We start from the raw sequence: 23387 nt of genomic DNA on the forward strand, positions 1-23387 counted from the left end.
GGTTCAACAATGTATAAAATATAAAGAGAACCAGTTTCAGGAAAATAAAACCACTTGTATTGCTTCCAATTTTATTCCAAGATTAGGCACAGCATTTTTTTTTTTTTTTGATCTTTTGGCTGAAGATCTGTAAACTATACAAGGACAGATCAAAATTTAGTTTATACCTGAAAGTTTCTAAACATCATTCTGAGACAAACTGTTCCATGTGCTCAATTTGTGCTGTAATTCCAGAAACCACTGATTACCAACTTTAAAAAGCTCAAATGCCTAAAAACATGGACATACTTGTATATATCTATGCGTGCCAGGAGAAAACTGAATACACTCAGGGGCAAGGGTACTGGGCGTGAGGCTAAGTGAGGAGAAAGTAATTCATGAGTCTTTTCTTTACACGTTTGTGTTGATTCCCTTGTTATAAGAATGTGTTATTTCAGTAATAAAAATCCTCGAAGACTTAGGAAAAAAATAATGTTAAGAACAATGAAGGAAAAACGCAATAATAATATTCCTCATCAAAAAGTATTCCCTTTGCAAATGAAGAGAACATTACAAGGTTAACAAAGAAACTGCTATATATAAAATCTCAAGAATATAATTGAGTACTCTTATGGTAAGCTATAGTTCAGAAAAATGGAATTTTTCTCTGTTGCCTTAAAAATGTGAAATTTTAAAAGGGTTCAAAGGTTACCCCTGTAGGGCTTAATGAATAGAAATAAAGAAAGAATATATTAACTTAAAATAACTGGTGGCACAAATGATATCTATATCATGAAAAATAGCTAAGTCAGATGGATATTTTATTTTAGGAGAAAATGAGATAATTTAATACTTCTAACTTCTAACAGAAAAGACTATAACTAGATGAAATAATATTAAGAGTAACTGTATGGGATGAAACATTTTTAAGGAGAATACCAACATTCTTTCATTGATCTTTACAGACTACAGGGGGAAAAAAATTCCTTAAGAAAGTAATCCAAGTGATCTTTGATGTCGTTCCACTTCTCCAGGTTGTTCTCCCCTCAGCCTGGATGTTTGGCTTACTGTGGAACTAATTATTATTTTCTTGATTTTCTTTGAAGTTCGTTGCTCCCTAATCCTTTAAGAGTAAGTTCAGACTTAACGAAGACTACCACATCTTCCGTTCACTTATTCATTACACACTATGTGAGCACCAACTGTGTGCCAGGTACTGGTGAGGCCATGATAATACAATAATGAGCAAAACCAGAGATAGCCCCTTTCCTATGGGACTTATGATCTTCTACTGAAAAGTGGTATTAATCAAAAACAGCCAGGAAAAATGTAAAACTACAGCAAGAAACAGGAGGAAGACATATGCCATGTTATTATATAGTTCATAATAGGGAGGTGAGAGAGGAAGGTTAAAAAAAGGCTTCTCTAAGAAAGATGAAATCTAAAGGATTTAGTAGAGGTCAACTAAGCAGAGAATAAAGAAGAATGTGTGAGGCAGAGGGAACAAGTTACGCAAAAGCTCAGAGGTTAAGTGAAAAAGCATCTCTATGATGAGGGTCTGAAAGAAGGCCAGGAAGCAGGGAGGTAGGAAATGAGGAAGAGACATGTATGTGATGAAGAAGAAAGGAGGGAGGTAATGGCCCAAGACTATAGGAACCCCTGGGCCCTTTTAAAGGAGCTTTAAGTATTCATGTGTCACTCGGAGCTTTATTTTGAAAGGATCATTCTAGCTAGCTGCAGCATACAGAACAGCTAGAGCAAGGCCAGAATGGACATCGAACAGTTAAGAGAGGTAGAGCAGCTAAGAGGTGTCCTGCATGACATGATGCGTATCTGGATTAAGTGGTGGAGATGACGGTGCAGAAGGAGGAGGGAATGGAAAGAAATGGGCAGGTCTGAGAGACACTTATGTCAAATGGACAGGCCCTCACGAGGGATCAGAAATGAGAACAAAGGAGAGAGAGTTGAAAAGGGTGACTTTTAGGCTTCTGTTTTACAGAACTAAATCTATAGTTGTGCCATTCACTGAACCAGGGAATAATGGATGAAATACCACTGGTTTAGAGGGGAAATTATGTATTTGGTTTGGACATACTACATCTGTGATACCCAAGAGGAGAGGCCAGCCACGATCACATGGGTCTACAGCTTAAGGAAGAGGTCTGGGTTAGGAATATAAATATATGAGTTATTTCTACAAAGGTTTTAACTGGGATGGAATGATACAAGAGAGAGTGCTAAATTAAAAAAAGGGTCTAAGGGGCTTCCCTGGTGGCGCAGTGGTTGAGAGTCCGCCTGCCAATGCAGGGGACATGGGTTCGTGCCCCAGTTCAGGAGGATCCCACATGCCGCGGAGTGGCTGGGCCCGTGAGCCATGGCCGCTGAGCCTGCGCGTCCGGACCCTGTGCTCCGCGACGGGAGAGGCCACAGCAGTGAGAGGCCCACGTACCACAAAAAAAAAAAAAAAAAAAAGGGTCTAAGAAAGAGCCAGGTAGAGAAGGAAAAGGCTACAAAGAGAGAAAAAGGATGGCTCAAAAGGTTAGAAGACAGAGAAAAGCAAGGAGAGTTTTGTATCACAAGAGCCAGAAAAGAAAGGCACAAAGAAAAATTGACATTTTGCAACTACTTCCACTTCTACAACCTCTCTGTAATCCTCTGATTATTTTATTCTCAATTATGAGCTACTGTCATAAGGGAATTTTACCTTAAAAGAAAAGTAAACTTTTATTAAGGATGTGTCAAGCTTTGCTTTGACTTAATATTCAGTTGAAACCCTCTTTGCCTTTGGCCTGTGGCAGGGGAAACAGCAGAATGCCTAGACTGACATCGTTTTCCATGTTCCTGAATTAGGCATGACCAAAATATGCAGTACAGTGATCACAGGATCAAGCTTGCAGCTGACAGTGATAAGAAATTTTTGCCCCTGAACTATACTAATTTAAAATTTTTGACTGCTAAATATATAATTAAATTTTCTTTAATGAATTTTCATTATGTCATACCAGAAATTCCTTCTATGATGATGATATTCTGTTTTTGCCTTCACTTTAACCAAATGTTGTACACAGATATACTATAGAAATCATACAGAGAGAAGAAAAAAATTCTAAGCAAACACTAGTAATACTAATTAAAAACTAAAATACAGAACTAAAAAGTACCAAAAACTAGTTTTTGTCTGTAAAATAAGGAGGGATAAGGAAATCTCAATTTGATAGAAGACTCATGAGAGCTTTTTTCTAGTAGGTGGGGAGGATTTTCTGTTTCCAAAGGTAGAGGTTTAGTGAATGCTTCCTTTAGATTTTCTTACAGTAAAAAAACACCTGAAATATTTCTTTAGCAGTACCATCTTTAGCAACAAAGATGAAGGAGAAATGTCTTTAATTCTTGTTCTCATAATTGTTCAAATGTCTCCTTCTTAAGAATTTTGCTCTTATATTCCTTTGGGATTATGTGTCAGTTTGGGGGAGGAGGGAAGCAAAGAAGGCAGAAAAGAAAGAAGCTCTCAAATAATTTACCAATAAAGTTCATGTTAGACAAATTTGATACGACAGAAACATTAGTACCAAGAATTAGAGATGCTTGTACCTGGAGGAAGGAAACTTTTTAGGCAAAAGGGCCAAAGGAAAAGTTCCATTATTGAAGTTAGCAGAGTAAAATTTCTTTCAATTGTACATAATTACTTTTATATAAGCTAAAAAGCAACACTAGGAAACAAAAAGAATTCCCTTTAGATAGTAATAAATTAATCCATAATTATCGGCCAATTTTTAAAGGTGGTTTCTTATTAGAGACAGCAACATCTACGAAAAACTTATAAACAATGAAGAAAGAGAAGACACATGTGAATCAGGAAAAGCTGATGTTCAGCATTAATCCAAGGTTGAAGATGATTTTTTTCCCTTTAACACTGCAAAACCTTTTATTCTTGAAACTGGAGGTAGATTTTGAGTAAGAAGTTACTGATTAAGGATCTTAACATTTTGATAATGTGAAAAAAGAACAAGTTAACTTACAAAATATGCCGTAATCTCTGAGGCAGTTTCTAACTTCTTTTCCTATCACTGTAACAAAATTTGTATAACAAGAAAAATCTCAATAGGGTTAAGGCATCAACTATTTTCCCATTCTGCGAGTTACACCGGAGGAGGGGAATTATTAACTGGAATGATAAAGCTGTACTTGCATTTGGTAACCCAAAGAGAAGCTTACAAATGAGACGTCTCATTAGTTTGAGCAGACGGATCAAAATTAAAGGCTGAATCGCCAACTTTTAATTTCCCAATAGCCAAGAAGAGCTTGAAGTCTTGCGGAGTACGACTGTTGAAAAGTCAACCTGAAAAGACTTTCTCCACCTGTCATCACACATGCTTGAGTGGAACACAACTGCCTCCTACCGCTTTTAATACTTTTAAGACAAAGCCGCACATGAAATCTATTAAATACGCGAACACACAAGTGTAGATGACTGGTATACTGAAACCCATGGAATACTATAATCAGAGAACATCAGCATGGCTTTTGAACATGAAATTTGCTCTATTCTAATTTAATCTAAGCAGAGAGAAACAAAATTAATTCGTCTATATATTTAAGAGGAAATTAATTTTTAGCATGAAAAGTATTTATTTGCCTTAGAGTTATAGTTCTTTTTTTTTTTTTGCGGTACGCGGGCTCTCACTGTTGTGGCCTCTCCCGTTGCGGAGCACAGGCTCCGGACGTGCAGGATCAGTGGCCATGGCTCACGGGCCCAGCCGCTCCGTGGCATGTGGGAAATTCCCAGACCGGGGCACGAACCTGTGTCCCCTGCATCGGCAGGCGGACTCTCAACCACTGTGCCACCAGGGAAGCCCTATAGTTCTTTTTTTTAATGGACACATATTTTTAGTCTTCTTAATAATGGTCTGAAAAGTAGTTGCGCTAATAAAATTATTTAGGGAAACCACAATTAGAGAGAAAATCCAAAATACTAAACAACCTGAAGGCAAACAAATAGAATCAAGGAGTATTCACTGGAAGAATTTTTCACAAGCTGGCAAAAAGAGAGGGGGACATGAGGTAGTCACAAGGAAAATTCAATTTGTTTTCCTGGATTAGAATAGACTGACTTACAATTTCTTACTACTATATACTAACTGCTAAGATATATTTAAAAGGCAACAAAATAAAGCTAAAGTTTGTTTGGTACACAGTGCTACAAGAAATAACTTATGTTCCCCTATTACTAAGGAAAAGCACATTGATCAAATACATAGCTGGCTGCTTAATAACAATGCACTAATGTCCAGTTAGTTACAACTATAACTGAATTCCAGAGCAAAGCTCTGTTTCTCTCTGTCTCCTGTTTCTCTGTCTCTGTTTCTGTATCTGTCTCTCTGTGTACACACACACACACACACACACACACACACACACAATTTACTGTACTTTTATATGTACAACAAAACATTTATACAGAAGAGTCTCTTAAAATGAAGCATATATAGTTAGACCTTTTAGTCATTAGAGTCAGGCAGAATAATGTAACTGAAGAGTTAAATTGGCTGTCAGTTTTTTAGATAATAAGGTAAAAGATTGTTGAATTTTTCAACAATATTCATCAATATTCAACAATATTCATCTTTATTCAACAATATTTCAACAATATTCATCAATATTTTTCATCTTCTGACAGATGGATACGTATAAATTCGTTTGTTGAAATTTATCACTTGGAACCTTATACAAAGACAACTAGTGACTAGTATAACATTATAATCAACCTCAATTACAAGGGAAAAAACTAAACTCAGAAACTCTATTCTGTTGTGGAGTTCTTTGTTAACCTTCTAATAAAAGCAGAGGACCACAGCTTAGAGAAGGTATTTCTTCAAGGTGATAAAAAGAGAAAAATAATCCAGTGAGGGGTTTTAAGCCCCCGAAAACAAACTTCCACATGAGCCTCAGTAATCAAAGACTACTGTGAAGTAGCAATTCTTGTGTGATGGATTAAATCAAAGATTGCTAGCCTTGTTGAAACAGGTATCTACCTCAGCTTCCAAAATCAAAATGTGTAACAGTCCTCTTTTCCAAGTATGCACACTGCAATTCCAGTTCTGGACATATTACAAAGACAATCAGCAGAAGCTGTCACTTATCAAGCTAACTGAACTTATAAGCCAAATAGTACTTGGCAGAGCAACTTGCTAACAGAAGATTTAAACAGACAGAGCGATCCCTTTGAAAAGACTAAAACAGAAAAAGATTTTAGTTTTGGGCAACTTTCCCAAAGTTACATACATAATACAGATAATTTAAAGAAATGAAAAAGAGAGAGGTTTATTCTCAAATTATGTTGTAAAAGAGTTTTTTACTTGAGATGATTACATTAATGTAAAAGACTAAGATGCTGCCTTAACCTAGTACTTATAATCTGCAGGCACTGGCCTGGGCATTTGTAGTACTAGCAATACTAGAGGCAAATACCAACTAATGGGCCATGGTCCTGATGCATTTGATATTTTCCAACAGCCCCAACTCACTAAGAATCTTTGAAGATGAGCAATTCTTCACAATGAGATTCTATTTACCAGAGTCCCCATGTACATGACACTATACTAGGAACTTAACCAACAGTATTTCCTTACAACCCAATCTTACGTAGTACGACCTGTTCTACTGGTACACAAAGCCTAAAAAAACAACACTGCGTAGAACACAAAATTTTAAACTATAACATCTTTAAGCTAAGATGTTAATTTACATGTTATTGCTTCTATGTACGGTTCTGTCATATTTTGAGGTAGAGAAAATAGAGAAACTATAGAGATAATGGAGAAAAAAGGATAGAAAATTAAGGGAGTAAAATGCATTTTAAGAAATGGAAGGACATACACCAACAGAAACTATCTCTGAGTGATAGAATTCAGTGATTTTTTTCCCCTCATTTTTGTTTTTTTTCCCCTCATTTTCACTTTTTGGTGTACCCAAGTGTTAAATCTGTTTACACTCTTTTATTGGTCACCCTCTTTTATACTAATCATATTTTATATTAAACATTTTAAAGACACAATTACAGAGGCTAAAGACCACAGGATCACATATGAAGCAAAAGCACTGGGAAGAATGGGTTTTTCTAATTGAAAGGTAAGTGCATACCCAAAGCAAATCATGAATAACATGGTACGTAAAACATGAGTTTTTGTAATCATGATTTAGAGGTAATTGTTGCTACCTAAGAAAAAAATTTCACTGGTAAAACACCACTGTGTCTTATATAACTTACAATTGTAAAACAAATTCAAAATGGCAAACACACATCAGATCATAATCTTACATCACACTACTTGATGCTGTTCAGAAGAAAATGGCATACATTTAATAAAATTCTTTGCAGGTCTGCTATGACAACGAGATATTATAACCCATTCAGAATGCATTATAGAATCATGTGGTAAGACCACAAAATATGGCCATTTGAACCATAATCCTATTTCAGGGAATTTACCCTAAGTAAATGTTTCAACAGAAAAAATAATAGGCAGAAAGATGATCACTAGAGCAGCACTATTTTTTAATAACAGAAAGTTGCAAACATTTAAAGCACCCAATAACGGAGGAATAACCAATAATAAAAGGAAGAACAAATGTCAACTCAATGGCAAAGTGGCAGTGTAAAGTTCTGAAGATGCTGTGGGCTTTTATCAACGCGGACTTGTATTGCAATCCTGGAGCAACCTTTTACTAGTTGTATGACCTTGAGAAGCTTCTTAACATGTCGTAGGTTCATTTTCTCTTTTAACAAAAGGAGATTTAATGCTTATGTCAGAAGACTGTGAAGATTAAAAGTCCGAAGTGACTTACATGGCATCTGAAACTTAGAACCTGAATAAAAACTCCGTTCTCTCTATTACAGACATTAAAATTGTGAAGACCAGGTAGAAACAATGAAAAATCTTTAGTATTCATTAAGGAAAACTGAATATAAAACTGTATATACAGTATAATTATAATTTAGCAATGGACTGTAGCCAGTAATTAAAATTAAGTTTGAATGAGCAAAATTAAAAGCTACATGTGCAAACGGATAAAAAAAAAGACCAGCAGGACATGTATAAACATTACAATAATAATGTTGAAAAGGTAAAATAATAGTGGAACTATGAAAATTTTCCTTAATATTGTTATTTTATTTTTACAATTAAAAAAAGTAAATAGATATGTAGGTATGTCTAGAGAACTGAAGAAAGTCCTACTTTTATGGAAAACAAACATCATCACTAATCACTGAAACAGAAACTGGGAGACCTGCAACCTAAACCCTACTTCTTATGGCAGAGAACCTGAAAACGATCATGCTTATCCTGCTCCATTCTTGTTTTGGGAGAGGGATGTAAGCACGGATCTGGACAGGAACTCTGATACCGAAGTGTTTCAGTGGGTTCTTAAACTGTAACCACACTTTACAGAGTCACCCACAGTGCATTTTTAGCCAGACAAAAGTGTAGGGGAAGGAGACAGCTTGGTGGTCCTTAAAAGGCTGGCACTGGTGGATGCCATGACATGCACACAAAAGGTGGGAGGTAATGCCTGTGTGCAACTTCTGCCTCGTCTTTGCACACTCTTCATTTCCGGGTTCCTCCTGCCCTACAGCAGCTGGCCCCCGACCGCCTGAAGCCTCCCCTGGTGTTTCCCAACCTAGTCTGTCCTTTCTAAACAGGAACCAGCACTGTGAACCTAGCTCTCCATCTCAACTTTGGTCTGAACTTACTACTACAAGTGCCTGCCCTGTGGCAGTTTTCATTTCGAAAAGTAATGCAATGGATGGATTCACACTAAGAATGAAAGGGCTGGCAGCGAGATCTAATCTCTACTGACCAAACACCCCAGCCAGCATCTGAACTTTGTAAATCATGATTTCTAGCGGGACATGTTAGCCCCTGTAACAGTGAGAGAATGAACTATGCCAGAAGAGGAAGAGGATATAATCTTCCTAGGATTCTTTAAATTACATTTACTTGGACTTTTACCTACCTACATTACAAGATACAACTGCTACATTTCCCAACATTCAGGAATAAGGATGCATTTCATTTTTTAAAGACATATTTTATAACATAAGATTATATGGAGAAAGGCTGAGTAGTTTAATAAATACTGATATTGCAATTACACTCCTTGGTATTTACCCAAAGGAACCGAAAACGTATGTCCACATAAAACCCATCCACAGCTGTTATGTACACATAAACTGTGGAACATCCAGACAATGGAATATTATTCAGTGCTAAAAAGAATAAGCTATCAAGCCATGAAAAGACAGAGATTTGTGTACCTCAAATACACATTGTGAAAGAAACCAATCTGAAAAGGCTACACACATCATTACACTTTTTTTTTTTTTTAACAATCTTGATTGGAGCATCTTGAACTTTGAAAGTTCTTAATATCCAAACAATATGAAAATTTATTATATATATTTCAATTGCTACTACTTCAGGAAAACAGTAAGAATAATATAACATTTAAATGTTTTACATTATGTAAGTAAATTAAAATTTTTGATGTATGAGAGAAGGTTGGTGCTTTAAAATAAATAAAGAAGTAACCTGAAATGTAAAGGATGAAATTCTTCTTTCTCTTATCTATTTAATAAAAGTGGCAAACAAAACAGCAATGATCTATCAATACTGGAATGATAATATTACCTATGAATATTTTATGACTTATATGGCTACCCAGTGGGCTAAAAAATTACTAAGAAATAAAACCTGTGAATCATTATCTCAGAATTGAAGAACCTTTTTAAGAGCATAAAAATTAATAATTTTAATCATTAAGTGTTCTCTAAAAACAGGATAAAATAAAGTGTACCTGGTGTCCAGCCTTTACTTGCTTCAAAACACTTTCATAACATACTTCATCCATGTTATTCAACTGTTGCACCTTAAAGTTTTTAAAACATGAAAAATATCAGATGAAGCAATTATAAACTTCTTAACCACAAAGGAAGCTTTATCAATTACGACGCACCTCCTTTTACTTTCAGACTAGCCAGAATGCAGAAACAACACCTGCAATATCAACACCTGATATATAACAACCCAATCGGAAATAAACACAATATAATTAAAAAATACAAATAAAATACCTCATGCAATAGTTTCAGTGAACTAGCTTTATAAGAATGCAAGTTTTTTAAAGACAATAAGTTTAAGAATAATATTCTAGTGAGAGATATTTTAAAATAATTTTAAAGTTCTTTTCACTGTTTTCACCAGAGAAGCCCATTCTTCAGACTGTTTTTCTTCTATTTCAGTCTATAAAACTATACATAGAGCTTTCCTGTGTAATTCTCAAAATCACCGGAATATTACCAGTAGAATATCATGACATACAAAGCTAAAATGTAAGGAAACATACTATTTCTGTAATGTATACAGAGTTCGGTAGATATTTTTCTACAGAAACATTTTCCAGATTAATTGGAAATTTAATATCAAATTAATGAATTTAAAAAAGGTCTCATTTTCCCTATTAATGATGAGACAACTTCCAACCAAAAAGGTAAGGTAGTTACCTCAAAGAGGAGGCATGTGACACAGCCTGCATCTCTCTATTTAACATTTATTAAGAGTCTGGAGGGGATGAAAATGTTACACAACTGAAATGACTAAAATTTAGATTTTTTGTTTTAATAAAGGAAACATTTTAACATTCTGGAACTCTTATAGTGATTAAGTAAAATGAGATAATCACAAGACAATTTACTCTCCATTAATGATTGGAAAAAACAACAAACCAAAAACTTCTCCAAACAAAACTCTCAGTAATTTTTTTGGTGAATTTTGGATTGAGCTCTGGTCAAAGCCATTATTTCAAATTAGACGTGTCATGGACACCATTTTCCTATTTTGTGTTCTTCCACAACTGAATCACATCGTGAGCTTCTGAATGAAACTCTAAGAAATCTAAAAGGATTCCTTACTATAAGAAATGACAAATTAACAACGGTTACAATATATTAAACAACACCCTGGGGGAATTCTTGTTACCAACTGTGTATGTCAGCTGAGCGTAAAACTAATACATTTTAGTAAGACAAAAATGCATATTTATAACGAATATATATAATTAATTTACTATTTACACTGTGTAAGATTTGTAAAAATAGTTTTTAAATTTTGCCAAATTTTTAAACCTTCAAAATAATTATGATAGTTCAACATCTCACACCATTCCTTTTGTGATTACAATGCTAACATATTGTGGTGAAAAATACATGGAAGTTAATTAGCTGTAAGTGATTTACCACCTTCTATGATGAAATTAAAAGAAAATAAGTTTTAAGACCCCTGACAAGCATCTGAAAACACTTTCTTCTCTACATCTTTCTGTGAGAACCATCTGCAATCATTTAAATTATAAGTTGAAAGAACAATCTAATGTTATAAACAGCTCTACATCTGTTCTAATGATACATTAAAATAAACTAAAAAATCAAACATATATTAAGATATGGCTGAAAAAAACAAGCAACAAGTAATACTGAAAAGCCCTTGAAACAATGAAGGTAAAAGATGCATATCATAACTATTACCATAACATGAGCTGTCCTTCTATGTATACATCTGAAATGGCTCCCCACAATTCTAAACATACCTTACTTTTATGCAATGCAGATGGAGCATATTAACTGTTGCAGTGACATTGGCTTTTAGTATTTTCTAAGCTGAGTATTTTATTTATAATACTGTAGGCTAAAAATGACCCTGTTTTACTAATACAATTGTTTTTAGACAAAAGTAATGTAATACACTAAAGACCAAGGTTGACATAGTAACACACGATTCTATCCTGCTTTCTTTTATAAAGAGGTCATATGGCCCGTGAATCTTCTCCTAAAACTATTTCTTCCACGGGGGGCGGGAAGTGTCATTAAACAGAATGATAAACAAATAAATTTTAAGCAAAATATTCCTTCATGACATTATAAAAGCCTAAAATAAGCACCCTGATAATGCAAATGGTACATGGTAATACTATTTAAGGAATTAGATAAACAGACTTTTTAAAACATTGCAAAGAATTTCAGAAATGCCACTTATGTATATAATTAATATGATAGTTATACAATACTATAAGTTAAATAGAGCCCCTCCTTTAATAGTTGCTATCATGAAATTATTTTTCTATTGCATATAAGGTATTATTTATTTTAGATGAATAATATTATATCATGATATATATTACTGACTTAACTAAAGTCTTTTATTATTTCATATTGGCCTTCAACCCTATCAAATTAACATTTTGAAACATATTCTTATATATAACTTGTGTTCTTAGCTGAGAATACAAAATATACACTGATAATAGCAATGCAAACTACTACAAGCAGCTTTTTGGAGCAGGAGACATTCTACTACATATAGCTGAGGAAGTATGCTTGAGTTTTTTTTTCTAGGCTGTGATATTTGTAATGTGACTGAAATGGTCTTCTGGAGTCTCTAACCTCAAACAAGTATTAAACAATACATCAACAAAAATATTTCTGGAAAAGAAAAGTATAAGTTTTAAAACAAATGTTTACCTTATTTGCACTTTTAACCCCCAGAAATGTCTGTCCAAGAGGAACAGGTCGAAAGCGGCCATCAAAGTAGAAAAGTCCAATGAAGGGATTAACGTGTAAAAACGTAGCAACATCGAGGTAGTTGGGTAAGGTTGCAGACAGTCCAAGAATTCTTATCATACTCTGTGTGGATTCAACCTATAGGGGTTATTTTAATTAACATATGAGATAGATTCAACCCATCTGGATTTGTACCAAGTTTAAAATAAGTTTTAGTAGTATAAACGATGAAACAGTCACAATAAAATAAGATCACTGAAGAAACTGAGAATAACAACACAGTCTAAAAGACAGATAATGTGAAAAAAAAAACTGGCTTAAATCTGGCATGTGGAATGATATAAAGTGATTAAAAGTGTAATTTTAGTATATTTTCTGAACTGGAAAATTCTTAAATAGTTTCTTCTGTTTTGTTGTTTTCCCCCCTAAAAATTTAACAAGGCAAGGGACATGTGTTAGGTTTTAGTGTAAGCTGTACCACTTTATAATTTCAGGTGTTAGAAGTATATGCTCTTTATTCTCAAGTTCAATAATTTCAAATTCATTTTAAACACACAACCACAGAAGTCTGAAATAATTAAGGTAGATTCTTCTAGTGTTTCACAAATTTAAATTTAAAATGATATACTGTATAAGAGAGAGTTTGTGTGGAACAACAGCTAAAACTTGGGGGAAGAAAATCACAAACTACTCAAAGAATGTCCTAAGCTGCATTATTTGTGTTCACTGGTGGGGTGTAATATTCTAATTTTGTGGCTGAACTCTGCTGAAAACATCAATTAATTTGTTCGTCAATCATTTATTAAGCTTTTAATGACAGGCACAAAGCCAGGAGAGCAGGGGTTTAAGAGTCTGTAAAAACTACAAAAAAACACTGTAATGTGTCCCATTAATAGTAGCACCTTCTAAAAACTGAGAACAATGAAGAGAGATCACTAATCAAGCTCGGGTAAGTCAGGGAAGGCACGCAGAGGTGACAGTTGTCGGTGTTCTAAGAGAGCGGCTAGGACCTGCCAGGTAGGCCAGGAAGAATGGTGTTTAAGGTACTGTACTTAGCAACACTAATGGCACGAGCTAGAAATGTAGAAGTGTAGAGATGATCATGAGAAATCTCGCATGCCAAGGAGTTTCTCCATTTTACTGCTGATGAGCACACGACACTATTCCATTCTCTTTCAATTACGTTTTTATGATGATAGCTGATAGTATTCTCATCTTTTTCCATCTCTAAACGTTCTTAAAAGATCTTTATCCTTTTTAATTTTGTTTACTCATAGGTTTTCTACTTTTTTGTGATTGGATTTGTTATGTTTATTTTACTTTTTTAAAACCTAGTTTTTGCTTTTTTAAAAATATAGAAGGTTTCTAGCTAATAAATCTAATTCTATTGGTTTCCTAGTTTGTATTTAATTTTTTTCAACTGTACTATTTTTCCATTTTTTTTAGAACATTCTGTTTAAAATTACCCAACATTTAAAATTTAATAATTAACTTACTATAGTCCCAACATTCCTGTTTCATTTGAGTATAATTCAAACTCTGAATTATAAACTCTGTCTGTACTTAATAAACTTTCATTATTTTCTAATAATAATGTTGTCACTCTCTTTCCCTTCCTTCCTTTCATGATCACTTACTGAACTCTCAGTGTCAGAAGACTATTCTTTCAAGTGGTTGGGTTTTATGTCTTCAGTTTATCAAATACAAAAGTGTAGAATGTATGTACATATATATGTGTTTGTATATACATATGCATATATAGATATGTATGTGTGTGTGTATATAGTTTTGTTTTACCATATAGAAGTTATTTCTAAATTTCTATTTTTTTTTTTTTTTTTTGCGGTACGTGGGCCTCTCACTGTTGTAGCCGCTCCCATTGTGGAGCACAGGCTCCGGACGTGCAGGCTCAGCAGCCATGGCTCACGGGCCCAGCTGCTCCGCGGCATGTGGGATCCTCCTGGACCGGGGCACGAACCCGCGTCGCCTGCATCGGCAGGCGGACTCTCAACCACTACGCCACCAGGGAAGTCCCTCTATTGTATTTTGTAAAGACTATGATCTTTTCAATTTCTGCTTTGAGAAAATGTCCCATGGTCACCTAAGATGAACATAATTTATCTATTTTTAGGGTATACAATTCTATATGCTTGACCACTTTATGACATTAATTATATTATTCAAATTCTCTATATTTTATATTTATAATACAGGAAGTTAAGCATTTGCCAAGAGAAAGTATTACTTTCATCACATAAAAACTTCCCATTTTAAATTAAGATGCCAAATGTTGCTAAAGGGAACAGTCCAGGACCATTCACAGGTAAGCCCTAGGGGTTCTGCAGAAGTATGGGGGGCATTCTGCAGCCCCATGCACCTATAATATCCTTTCTATCCGGGTTTTCAAATCCCATACTTATAGGTTTTCATATAGGTTTTCAAAGCCTATACTAGGCTTCCATGTAAAAGTTTAATTTAAAAAAGGGTTTCTTACCTGGGAAGAAGTTTGAAAACCTCTGATGTGATTTTTAAAAGTACACAAGACTTGGAATGAATTTGGTAAGTTAATTAACCTTCGACCAAATTCCTTTATGAGAGAATGCATATAAAAAGATTCTCAATCTTTAACAAAAGACTATACAATATTATTATTTTTTAAATCTAGGAACTTTTAAGTCATTCTCACCTTCTTGCTATCATAAGTAAAATAAGGGGATTCATGGGATATATTTACTTGGGCAAATATTTTAACTATTTTTTCAGTTTTTATGTCTCTCTTATTTACATCTAATTTTAGTCAAAACTTGCTTGCATCATGCTGGTATCTTCGAGTTATTATACCTAAGTGAGCAGCTCCCAATGTCAGATTTCTCCTTGGATATTTCTATACAGTGCATATATGGGCTGGGAAAGTCCAAGGGCCTGAGTTCACTCCCTCACACAAATATTATTTACAGGCACTTAGAGAGGCCCTGTGCCTTCCAAACTCATTCTGTAAGTAGGACAAAAATGAATCTGCTTACTCACTGTTATGGGTTCTATCTGGGCTTCTTTGAGGACTAAATAAAACACTACCTATGAGATATACATATGGCTCCCAAACCAAACCCAACCCAAACAAGAGAACCCTAAATAAGGGGAACTGATGACCCTACCTACTATTTAAGAAACCTCCTTTACATGCTATGATTAGAATCCTTTACAGTAATTAGAATGATAATTTTAATTATACCATAGTTCTATTTCCTATTGATGGTGATGTGAAAGGATATGAAGGTGATTTTTAGTTTTAAAATCATTCAACACAAAAGTTATTGAGTATATTTTTAAGGACTTTTGATGTTAAATATATGATACCTTGCAAACACTAGAGATATTTTTCTGCTAAAACCCCATTTTACAACAACTGTATTTTTTAATCTAAAAAAATCATATCATTCTCAACACAGATAAGCCTGTATGAGAAATATATTCTTTTAAATATGGATAATTTGGAAGTTTATGTCTTAAACCACATCTCAAAACTCCATACACTATACAGAGTTATCTGAAAATATTAATAGTTGAAAGCTATGAAAAATTAACATTTTACAGTTTCTTCTTTATCATTAGCCCAAAAACTAGGCAGTAAATTTTTATAGCATTGTCCCTCACATAATATCTAAGTTTGGACAAAGTCTATTCACTGAAAGTAAATTTAGTTACAACTAATGTTAGTTCAATGTTGTTAAATATAACAGATTAGGGCTTCATTGTACCTTTTATTTTCCAAATTTCTTTCACTCATGCCAAGTATGTTGTGAATTTAGTCCCTAATACCACCATGCAACTTCAGAACCTGAACAGAATCTACACTGCATTAGAATAGCTACCTATGGTGTATCTATGTTAGTTACAAATTGTTGACGTGCCATGTAAAGCACTGCCATCTACTGGGAATGTCTGGTAATCACAAGGAACAAACAAAAAGGAACTTCGTTTTTTCTAAAAATATTTATGAGCACTGCACTAATACACTGGAAATATGAGAAGAATCATATAGATCATTCTGTTAAGGAGATTAAAATCTAGTGAGAGACACAGATAAAGACAGAATTACCTATAGTTAAGTTGTGAAATTATAAGGAAGACTGTGATGAGTGCTAAAAATGTGCAAAGAAAGGGAGTACAGAGGGAACACAGAAAAGGTGTAATTCTTTCTGAGTGGTAAACTAGGAAACACTTCATAGAAGAAGTGATATTTGGCAAACTCAAAAGAATAGTAAGTTTTCAACAGATGGACGTGTGGAGCAATAATATATAATTTTGCATTTACAACCCTTCATCTCATAACTAACAATACACTCTGACGTAAGTAAGATTAGTTTTACCTCTGAAAGAGGGCCAATGGCATTGGAAAAAAAGTGGGGAAGGAATAAATGGTTTTGTGTGGCTGGAACCTACATCAGGTAAGGAATATGATGAAGAAGTTAAAATTGGACAAATAGGTCAGGGCTTCAGTAGTGTTTAACGTCCAGTTAAAGTATTTAAACATTTTTCTTAAGATAACAAACAGCAAGTCATCAAAGGTTTATAAGCACAGTAAGTGATAAACTATACAATTGGAATTTGGCTATATTATGAAGAAGCCAATGTGCAGGATGAATTAATGTATATTTACATATTATATATCCATGTTACATACAATGTATTATATATTCCTATATCATATGTTAACATATGATATGTTTATAATTATACTACATATGTAATAAACCTATAATATATAATTTTTATATATTTTACTTCACAGTTTATAAACTATATATAGAAAATTATACTATTATATATTCATAATTTACAAAATATTTATAACGAATGCTTCAAAGTACATATGGTACATAATGTGTGTGTCTGTGTACATATGTACAGAAAGCATCAGCAGCAGGCCTGCAATCTATTTTCTCTCTCAACTGGGAATCCTCAAGAAAGAAAGATGCCCTGGTCAAATCCCCTTGTAAACATGCTAATGACAGACCTCCTGGCAAATGTACTAATGGTATTTACTTGACCTCTAATGTTCTATAGTTGCAGGAAAGCTTTATCTTTGTAATGCTTTTAGCTGATGGACATGCTCTCTAGGTGGCTCAATGCAAACAAACCAGGAATGCATGGACTTACGTGGCCTGGCTCCCTGAAAAGATCACTAAGCTATGTACGTATCAAGGTATCAAATCAAAACATTTCGTGATTGGAAAGTATCACCTTGGGAAATAGTACCTTCTGTTAACCACTAATCTCACTTTACCTAATACACTAATCATATGCACTGTTTTGTATATCAATTCTACCTCGATAAAGCTGTTAAAAATTTTTTTAAAAAATCTCATGACAGGGCTTCCCTGGTGGTGCAGTGGTTGAGAATCCGCCTGCCAATGCAGGGGACACAGGTTCGTGCCCCGATCCGGGAAGATCCCACATGCTGCGGAGCGGCTAGGCCCGTGAGCCATGGCCGCTGAGCCTGTGCATCCGGAGCCTGTGCTCCGTAACGGGAGAGGCCACAACAGTGAGAGGCCCGCGTACCGCAAAAAAAAAAAAAAACTCATGATCAAAATAGGTCTCTTTTGTGTAAATGATGTCCTGCATGCTTCTTTTCGAGACCTCACAAGCAAAATCTGCGCCAGAGCAGATCCACCGTGGCGAGAAAGGAGAACAGTGATGGCAGTGGCAGACTTCTCCATGCCTCACCTCTGTCTCACAACTACATGTATTATTGACATTATTCTTAAGTTGGGTATTAGCTAAAACCTCTGATTTTTGTGTGTCTACTTTGAATATTTCAATGCTTTGTGTTTTATGTATGTGCATCTGTGCATGTGCATGCACATATTTTTATATAGTAAAAAGTGAACATGTCCTAAAGAGTCCTCTAATCCCATCCCTACTATAAATCCAATTTTACAGCGTGTTGCATATGCTTCCACATCTATGCACCCTGCTCTACCCCACCTTAAAAATCTAACTGTAAGCAAGAACTTTATTTGGTAACTATAACCACTGCACCTAGAACTGTGTAGCCAGCACATAGCAGGTAGCTAATAAATGTTCACTAAATGAGTGAATGAGAATATAAATATATTGCATTTTTTTTCTTTACACAAATGGGATTGTGCTGTATATTGTGTCTTTTCACTGAGAATATAACATGGATATCTTTTAAACCCGGTTCATATAGCTCTACCTCGTTCTTTTTAAAGACTGCAAAGTGGCATTTTATTTTATGAATTAATGGAATTTATTAAACTATTTCTTCTTTTGTTGGACAGTTGGGTTGTTTCCAACATATTTTGCGCTAACAAGAAAGCGTCAGTGAATACTGGTGTTACTATATCTATGTGTCTGTGCTATTATTTCCATAGGTTAGACTTCTAGAAGTAAAAACACAGTTTAGTGAGCATTTTCAAATTACATTCTTTTTTCACTTTTGCCAATCTATGTAAGAGAAATGTCTCATGTTGATTTGGATTCCTTTTAGGCATCTTTTCTATGATTTTCAGAATTTTTATTTCTACTGTAAAGTGCTTTTTCCAAATTTTTAAAAAAACATATTTCTTACTAGTTTACAATAACCTTTTAATTATAAAGGACATTTAAGCTTTATTTTATGTGCTACAAATAATTTCTATTATTCTGACTTACATTTGGACTTTTTGAAGGTATCTTTACTGGTCAGAAGTTTTTAATAGTTACATATCCAAATGCGCCACATGTTCCCTTTGTAACCTTTGGAGTTTTGCATTTTGCTTAGAGCTTCTCCACCTCAAGGTTATTTTTTAAATGCTCTTTCATATTTTCTTTAATGCACTGAGTTTTGTCTGGTATAGCTAAATCATTAAATCATCTAGAATTTTATGTTGGATTTACCAGATGAAAGTACATTATTTTAAAACATTTGAAAATGCAATATAAACTTCCTCAAATTTTGTACTCCCTTCATATTAAATTCCCATACCTAGTTCTAGATGAGAGCTATTCAGGATACGAAATATAAAGAACTGACACCTAACTAGTCATTGGGGTGAGGGTGAGTGTTAAGGAAGAAGGAACAATTGAGTGTGGCTCCCACACACTCAATTTGGGCTTGAGAATCAAATGGACTGTCATGCCATTTATAAATAGGGAGGGAAGATGGCAGAGTTTCTGACGTGTTTAAGCAAGAGATGTCTATGAGATATCAGAGTAGAAACATACAACTGTGTTTGGATAGGAATAGAAGTCAGCGGGGAGATTTGGACTACATGCAGAGATTTAAGTGACACAGGCACAGAAGTGTTATTTTCCCAGGGTAAATATTTAGAATAAAAAAAGAAGATGGCAAGTGACCAGAGTCCTGTGTTGGAAAAGGTCACTGAGAGGATGTGACTGCCAATTAATCTGCAAGCTAGACCTTGTCAATTAGAGGATCTTCACCCCCTTTGCTGTCCTAGGAATATGCATTCCGCTTGCCTTCCCTGAGCTAGAAGCTTCCCCGAGGATGCAGCCTTGAGATAGCAATGTGGTGTTGAGACCATTTGGACAGTATATGTGACTGAAGTCAGTTAAGGCCTCTATATACAGTTAAGGCAGGTGTAGAGGTCGACTGATCTTGCAGTTGCCCAAGACAAGCCTCAAAAGTAAGTTCCCTTGCTTATTAAAACTGTCACCTACCAATCTGGAGTGGTCTGCCTCTTTTTTCAGTTCTCTCCTTGCCCTCTGTGTACAAAGCCAATTTGCAAACCAACATCGTGGAGAATGTAAACATTTCAAGGGTGAGAAAAGGAGAGAGCAAGGGAGCCTGAGAAAGAGCAGGTAAGTAGGTGACCAAAAAAATCAAGAAAATCAAGGCAGGGTGGCATCATGGAGTCCAAGAGAAAAGAGTTTCAATTCTGAAGAAATAATGAGTTATATCCTGGTTAAAAAACGAAAAACAAAAAAACTTTTTATGACCTATGCTGGAGCAATAACCAGACCACAGTAGTTTGGAAATCAAAAGGGAAACTGAATATAGATTAATATTTCTAGAAGCTGAGTGGTAAAAACAGCTTGACTAAGCAGAAGTTATTGGAGCAGGATAGTTTGAGGGAGGTGTTTTGGTAAAGATGGGTGGGACTTTGCAATTCTTTAAAGCTGAAGGCACAGTGCTCACAGACAAGGAGAAGTTAAAGACCCAGGAAAAAGAAAAGGGATAACTTACAGAGTGAAAGGAATGGAGTCGAAGACAAGGGGACAGGGGGCCTGTAACTAAAGGATGAGGGATGGAATGATGAGGATAGATTTGGGAAGGGGTTTGAGGCTTTTGCTGGATGGTGGGGAGGTTTTTTCTGGATGCAAACTGAGGGAGTTCAGCCATGAAGGCCTGTGTTTCCACTCAGTAAAAAGTATTGTCTTCTAAGAATGAGGCACAACAGGGTGGGGAGAAGGAGGGAGGAGTCTGGTGAAGCTTGGAAAAAAGAAGCAAAGCTGCTCCGAAGTTACGGGGTAAATCCCCGACGATTCAGGTGAATTCAGAGTCTACGAATGTGTAGTGACCTTAGTCTCCACCACCCCTGTGTGATCTCAGCTAGTGTTTAGCAATCTGACTGGAGGGAAACATACTGTTCAATTGACTCATGATTGGAATTTTGCCAGGGAGTCAGGGGATAAATAAGTTAAGGCTATTGACAAAAGAAAAAACTGGTCATGTAGTCTTGGCTATTTCAGAACGAAAATAAAGCCAGGAGAATATGGATCAGAGACAATAAGAGATGGGAAGTCAAGGAATTAGAGTTCTTGATTATGTTAAAAAACTAGTGTTCATCTACTGTCTTTACATGTACAATCTACCAACAAACATCATTTTAATAGTCATGGGTACTTTAAGATATCTTTTCACTTAATGGAAAGAGGGGTGACAGAAAACAATCACAGATCATTGATGAATTTACCAATTTTGATTTGGACAATTTATGAGTTACCACAAGGTCCAAAACTAGAGACAACAAGTACACGTCCCTTTTTAAAAATAACAATTAAGATTACGCACATTAGGAGATATTTCATTTTACCTAGTATATTAAGGAAAATATAAATCATTTCCAGATTTTTTTCAGTGGGGGGAGAGGTCAGGCATGGAGAGAAATGGATGAATAATTAATATTCTCCTATGTTCTACCATATTTTAATACTGCTTAGTCAAAGTTACATTTAGCTTTAAAACACAGGTTTAGAATAGAAGTTTTCCTGTATTTATTTTGGTTAATTTAAAGAGACTTCAATAACATAAGACCTGGGAGGAAGAAAAATAGGGTACTTTTACCATAAAAATGAAATAGCTGAAGGTTTCTCCCTACGAAAATTATCTTTATCCCCATGAACAATACATACTAATATTTCTTTGAATGTTACATTTAAGTTTAAAAACTTATCCCTCAAAATAAGCTTACAGGGCTTCCCTGGTGGCACAGTGGTTGAGAGTCCGCCTGCCGATGCAGGGGACGCAGGTTCGTGTCCCGGTCCGGGAGGATCCTGCATGCCGCAGAGCGGCTGGGCCCGTGAGCCATGGCCGCTGAGCCTGTGTGTCCGGAGCCTGTGCTCCGCAATGGGAGAGGCCACAGCAGTGAGAGGCCCACATACCGCAAAAAAAAAAAAAAAAAAATAAGCTTACAAATAACTTCCCCTTACCTGACGTAAAGTACGTGCCACTATGCTTTCTAATACTGGTCCTCTATCTTCATGAAGTAAATGAACTTCATCAAGAATAAGAAGCTTTACAATTTGGGAAAGAGCTACGTCCCCAACACTCTTTCTTGTCACTACATCCCATTTTTCTGGTGTGGTCACAAGCATCTATAAGACAAGAAAAGATAAATTAAAAAGGGGAAAGAGGTCACATATTATTTAAACTTCCACTGTGTTATTCAAAAAGAAATATGATTAACCACCTATACACAGATCAAATAAAGTGTTACAAATATCCCAGAATGATATCTGACTCACTGTAGACAACAGTCACTTCTCTTTAAGTTGTGATATTAAGCAGTTACTCATTAAAACTCAGTAAAGGTAGTCTGTCTGTAAATTGTAGTGTGAAGTGTACAAAATACACAGGCTTGCTTAAAACGTGTCTTACAATGTAAGAAACCAAATGACACTATCTTCTAAACAAGTGTGTACTGATAATGGCTTTTATTTGAAAAGGGACAAAAATAAGTGAATAAATCACTAAAAGGAAATGAAAAGGAAACCAAGGATCCACTCTAGGAATGGTTACCTGTTTATACTTTTCCAAATTTGGAGGAAGCTTTACTATTGACACACAGTTTTTAAAAACTACCCTTTAATATCAACTAGTATATGCAGAAGTTTATACTAAAAAACAATACATATACTACAGCATAACTGGCACAAAATAGCAACACAAACAATGAGTCACCGGAGATCCAGGGTACTAAGAGCAGGAGGTAAGCCCAGGGTACTTATATATAAGTTCTTAGAAGAGACCATTTGACATGAGCTGTGATTATAAGTCTATTTGCTTTCTAAATATTGAATTGTTTGTGTCCCCTAAAAGCATACGATAGCAGAAAAAAAGAAAAGTTTAATAAACCTTCTACTACAGTAATAGTGAACTAGGAAATAAGCCCTTATATAACTCAAAGAACACATGAGGTAACAAATCAAAAGCAAAGCTTTTCTTATCCAGTATATCAGCTTATAGAGACTGATGACAATCAAAACCCACTATGCTTTGAAGAGTGAAGAGGTTAAGGGGGTCAGATTGTTCTCAACATTTTTGCTGTGT

The 23387-nt window shown here is 35.1% G+C and overlaps 1 protein-coding gene across 1 annotated transcript in view; it reads right to left on the reverse strand.

Annotated features, from left to right (window-relative positions):
- Positions 1 to 23387, reverse strand: part of ASCC3 (activating signal cointegrator 1 complex subunit 3) — a 333359-nt gene that overhangs the window by 173165 nt on the left and 136807 nt on the right. Inside the window, exons 11-13 of the mRNA XM_082669278.1 lie at positions 22268 to 22432; positions 12551 to 12727; positions 9832 to 9903 (exon numbers count right to left, since the gene is read on the reverse strand). Coding sequence (XP_082525404.1) covers positions 9832 to 9903; positions 12551 to 12727; positions 22268 to 22432 — 414 coding nt within the window. The remainder of the gene's footprint in view (positions 1 to 9831; positions 9904 to 12550; positions 12728 to 22267; positions 22433 to 23387) is intronic.

The sequence above is a fragment of the Grampus griseus genome (assembly GCF_964374135.1).
Source record: "Grampus griseus genome assembly, chromosome: 13".
In the NCBI taxonomy this organism is placed as follows: domain Eukaryota; kingdom Metazoa; phylum Chordata; class Mammalia; order Artiodactyla; family Delphinidae; genus Grampus; species Grampus griseus.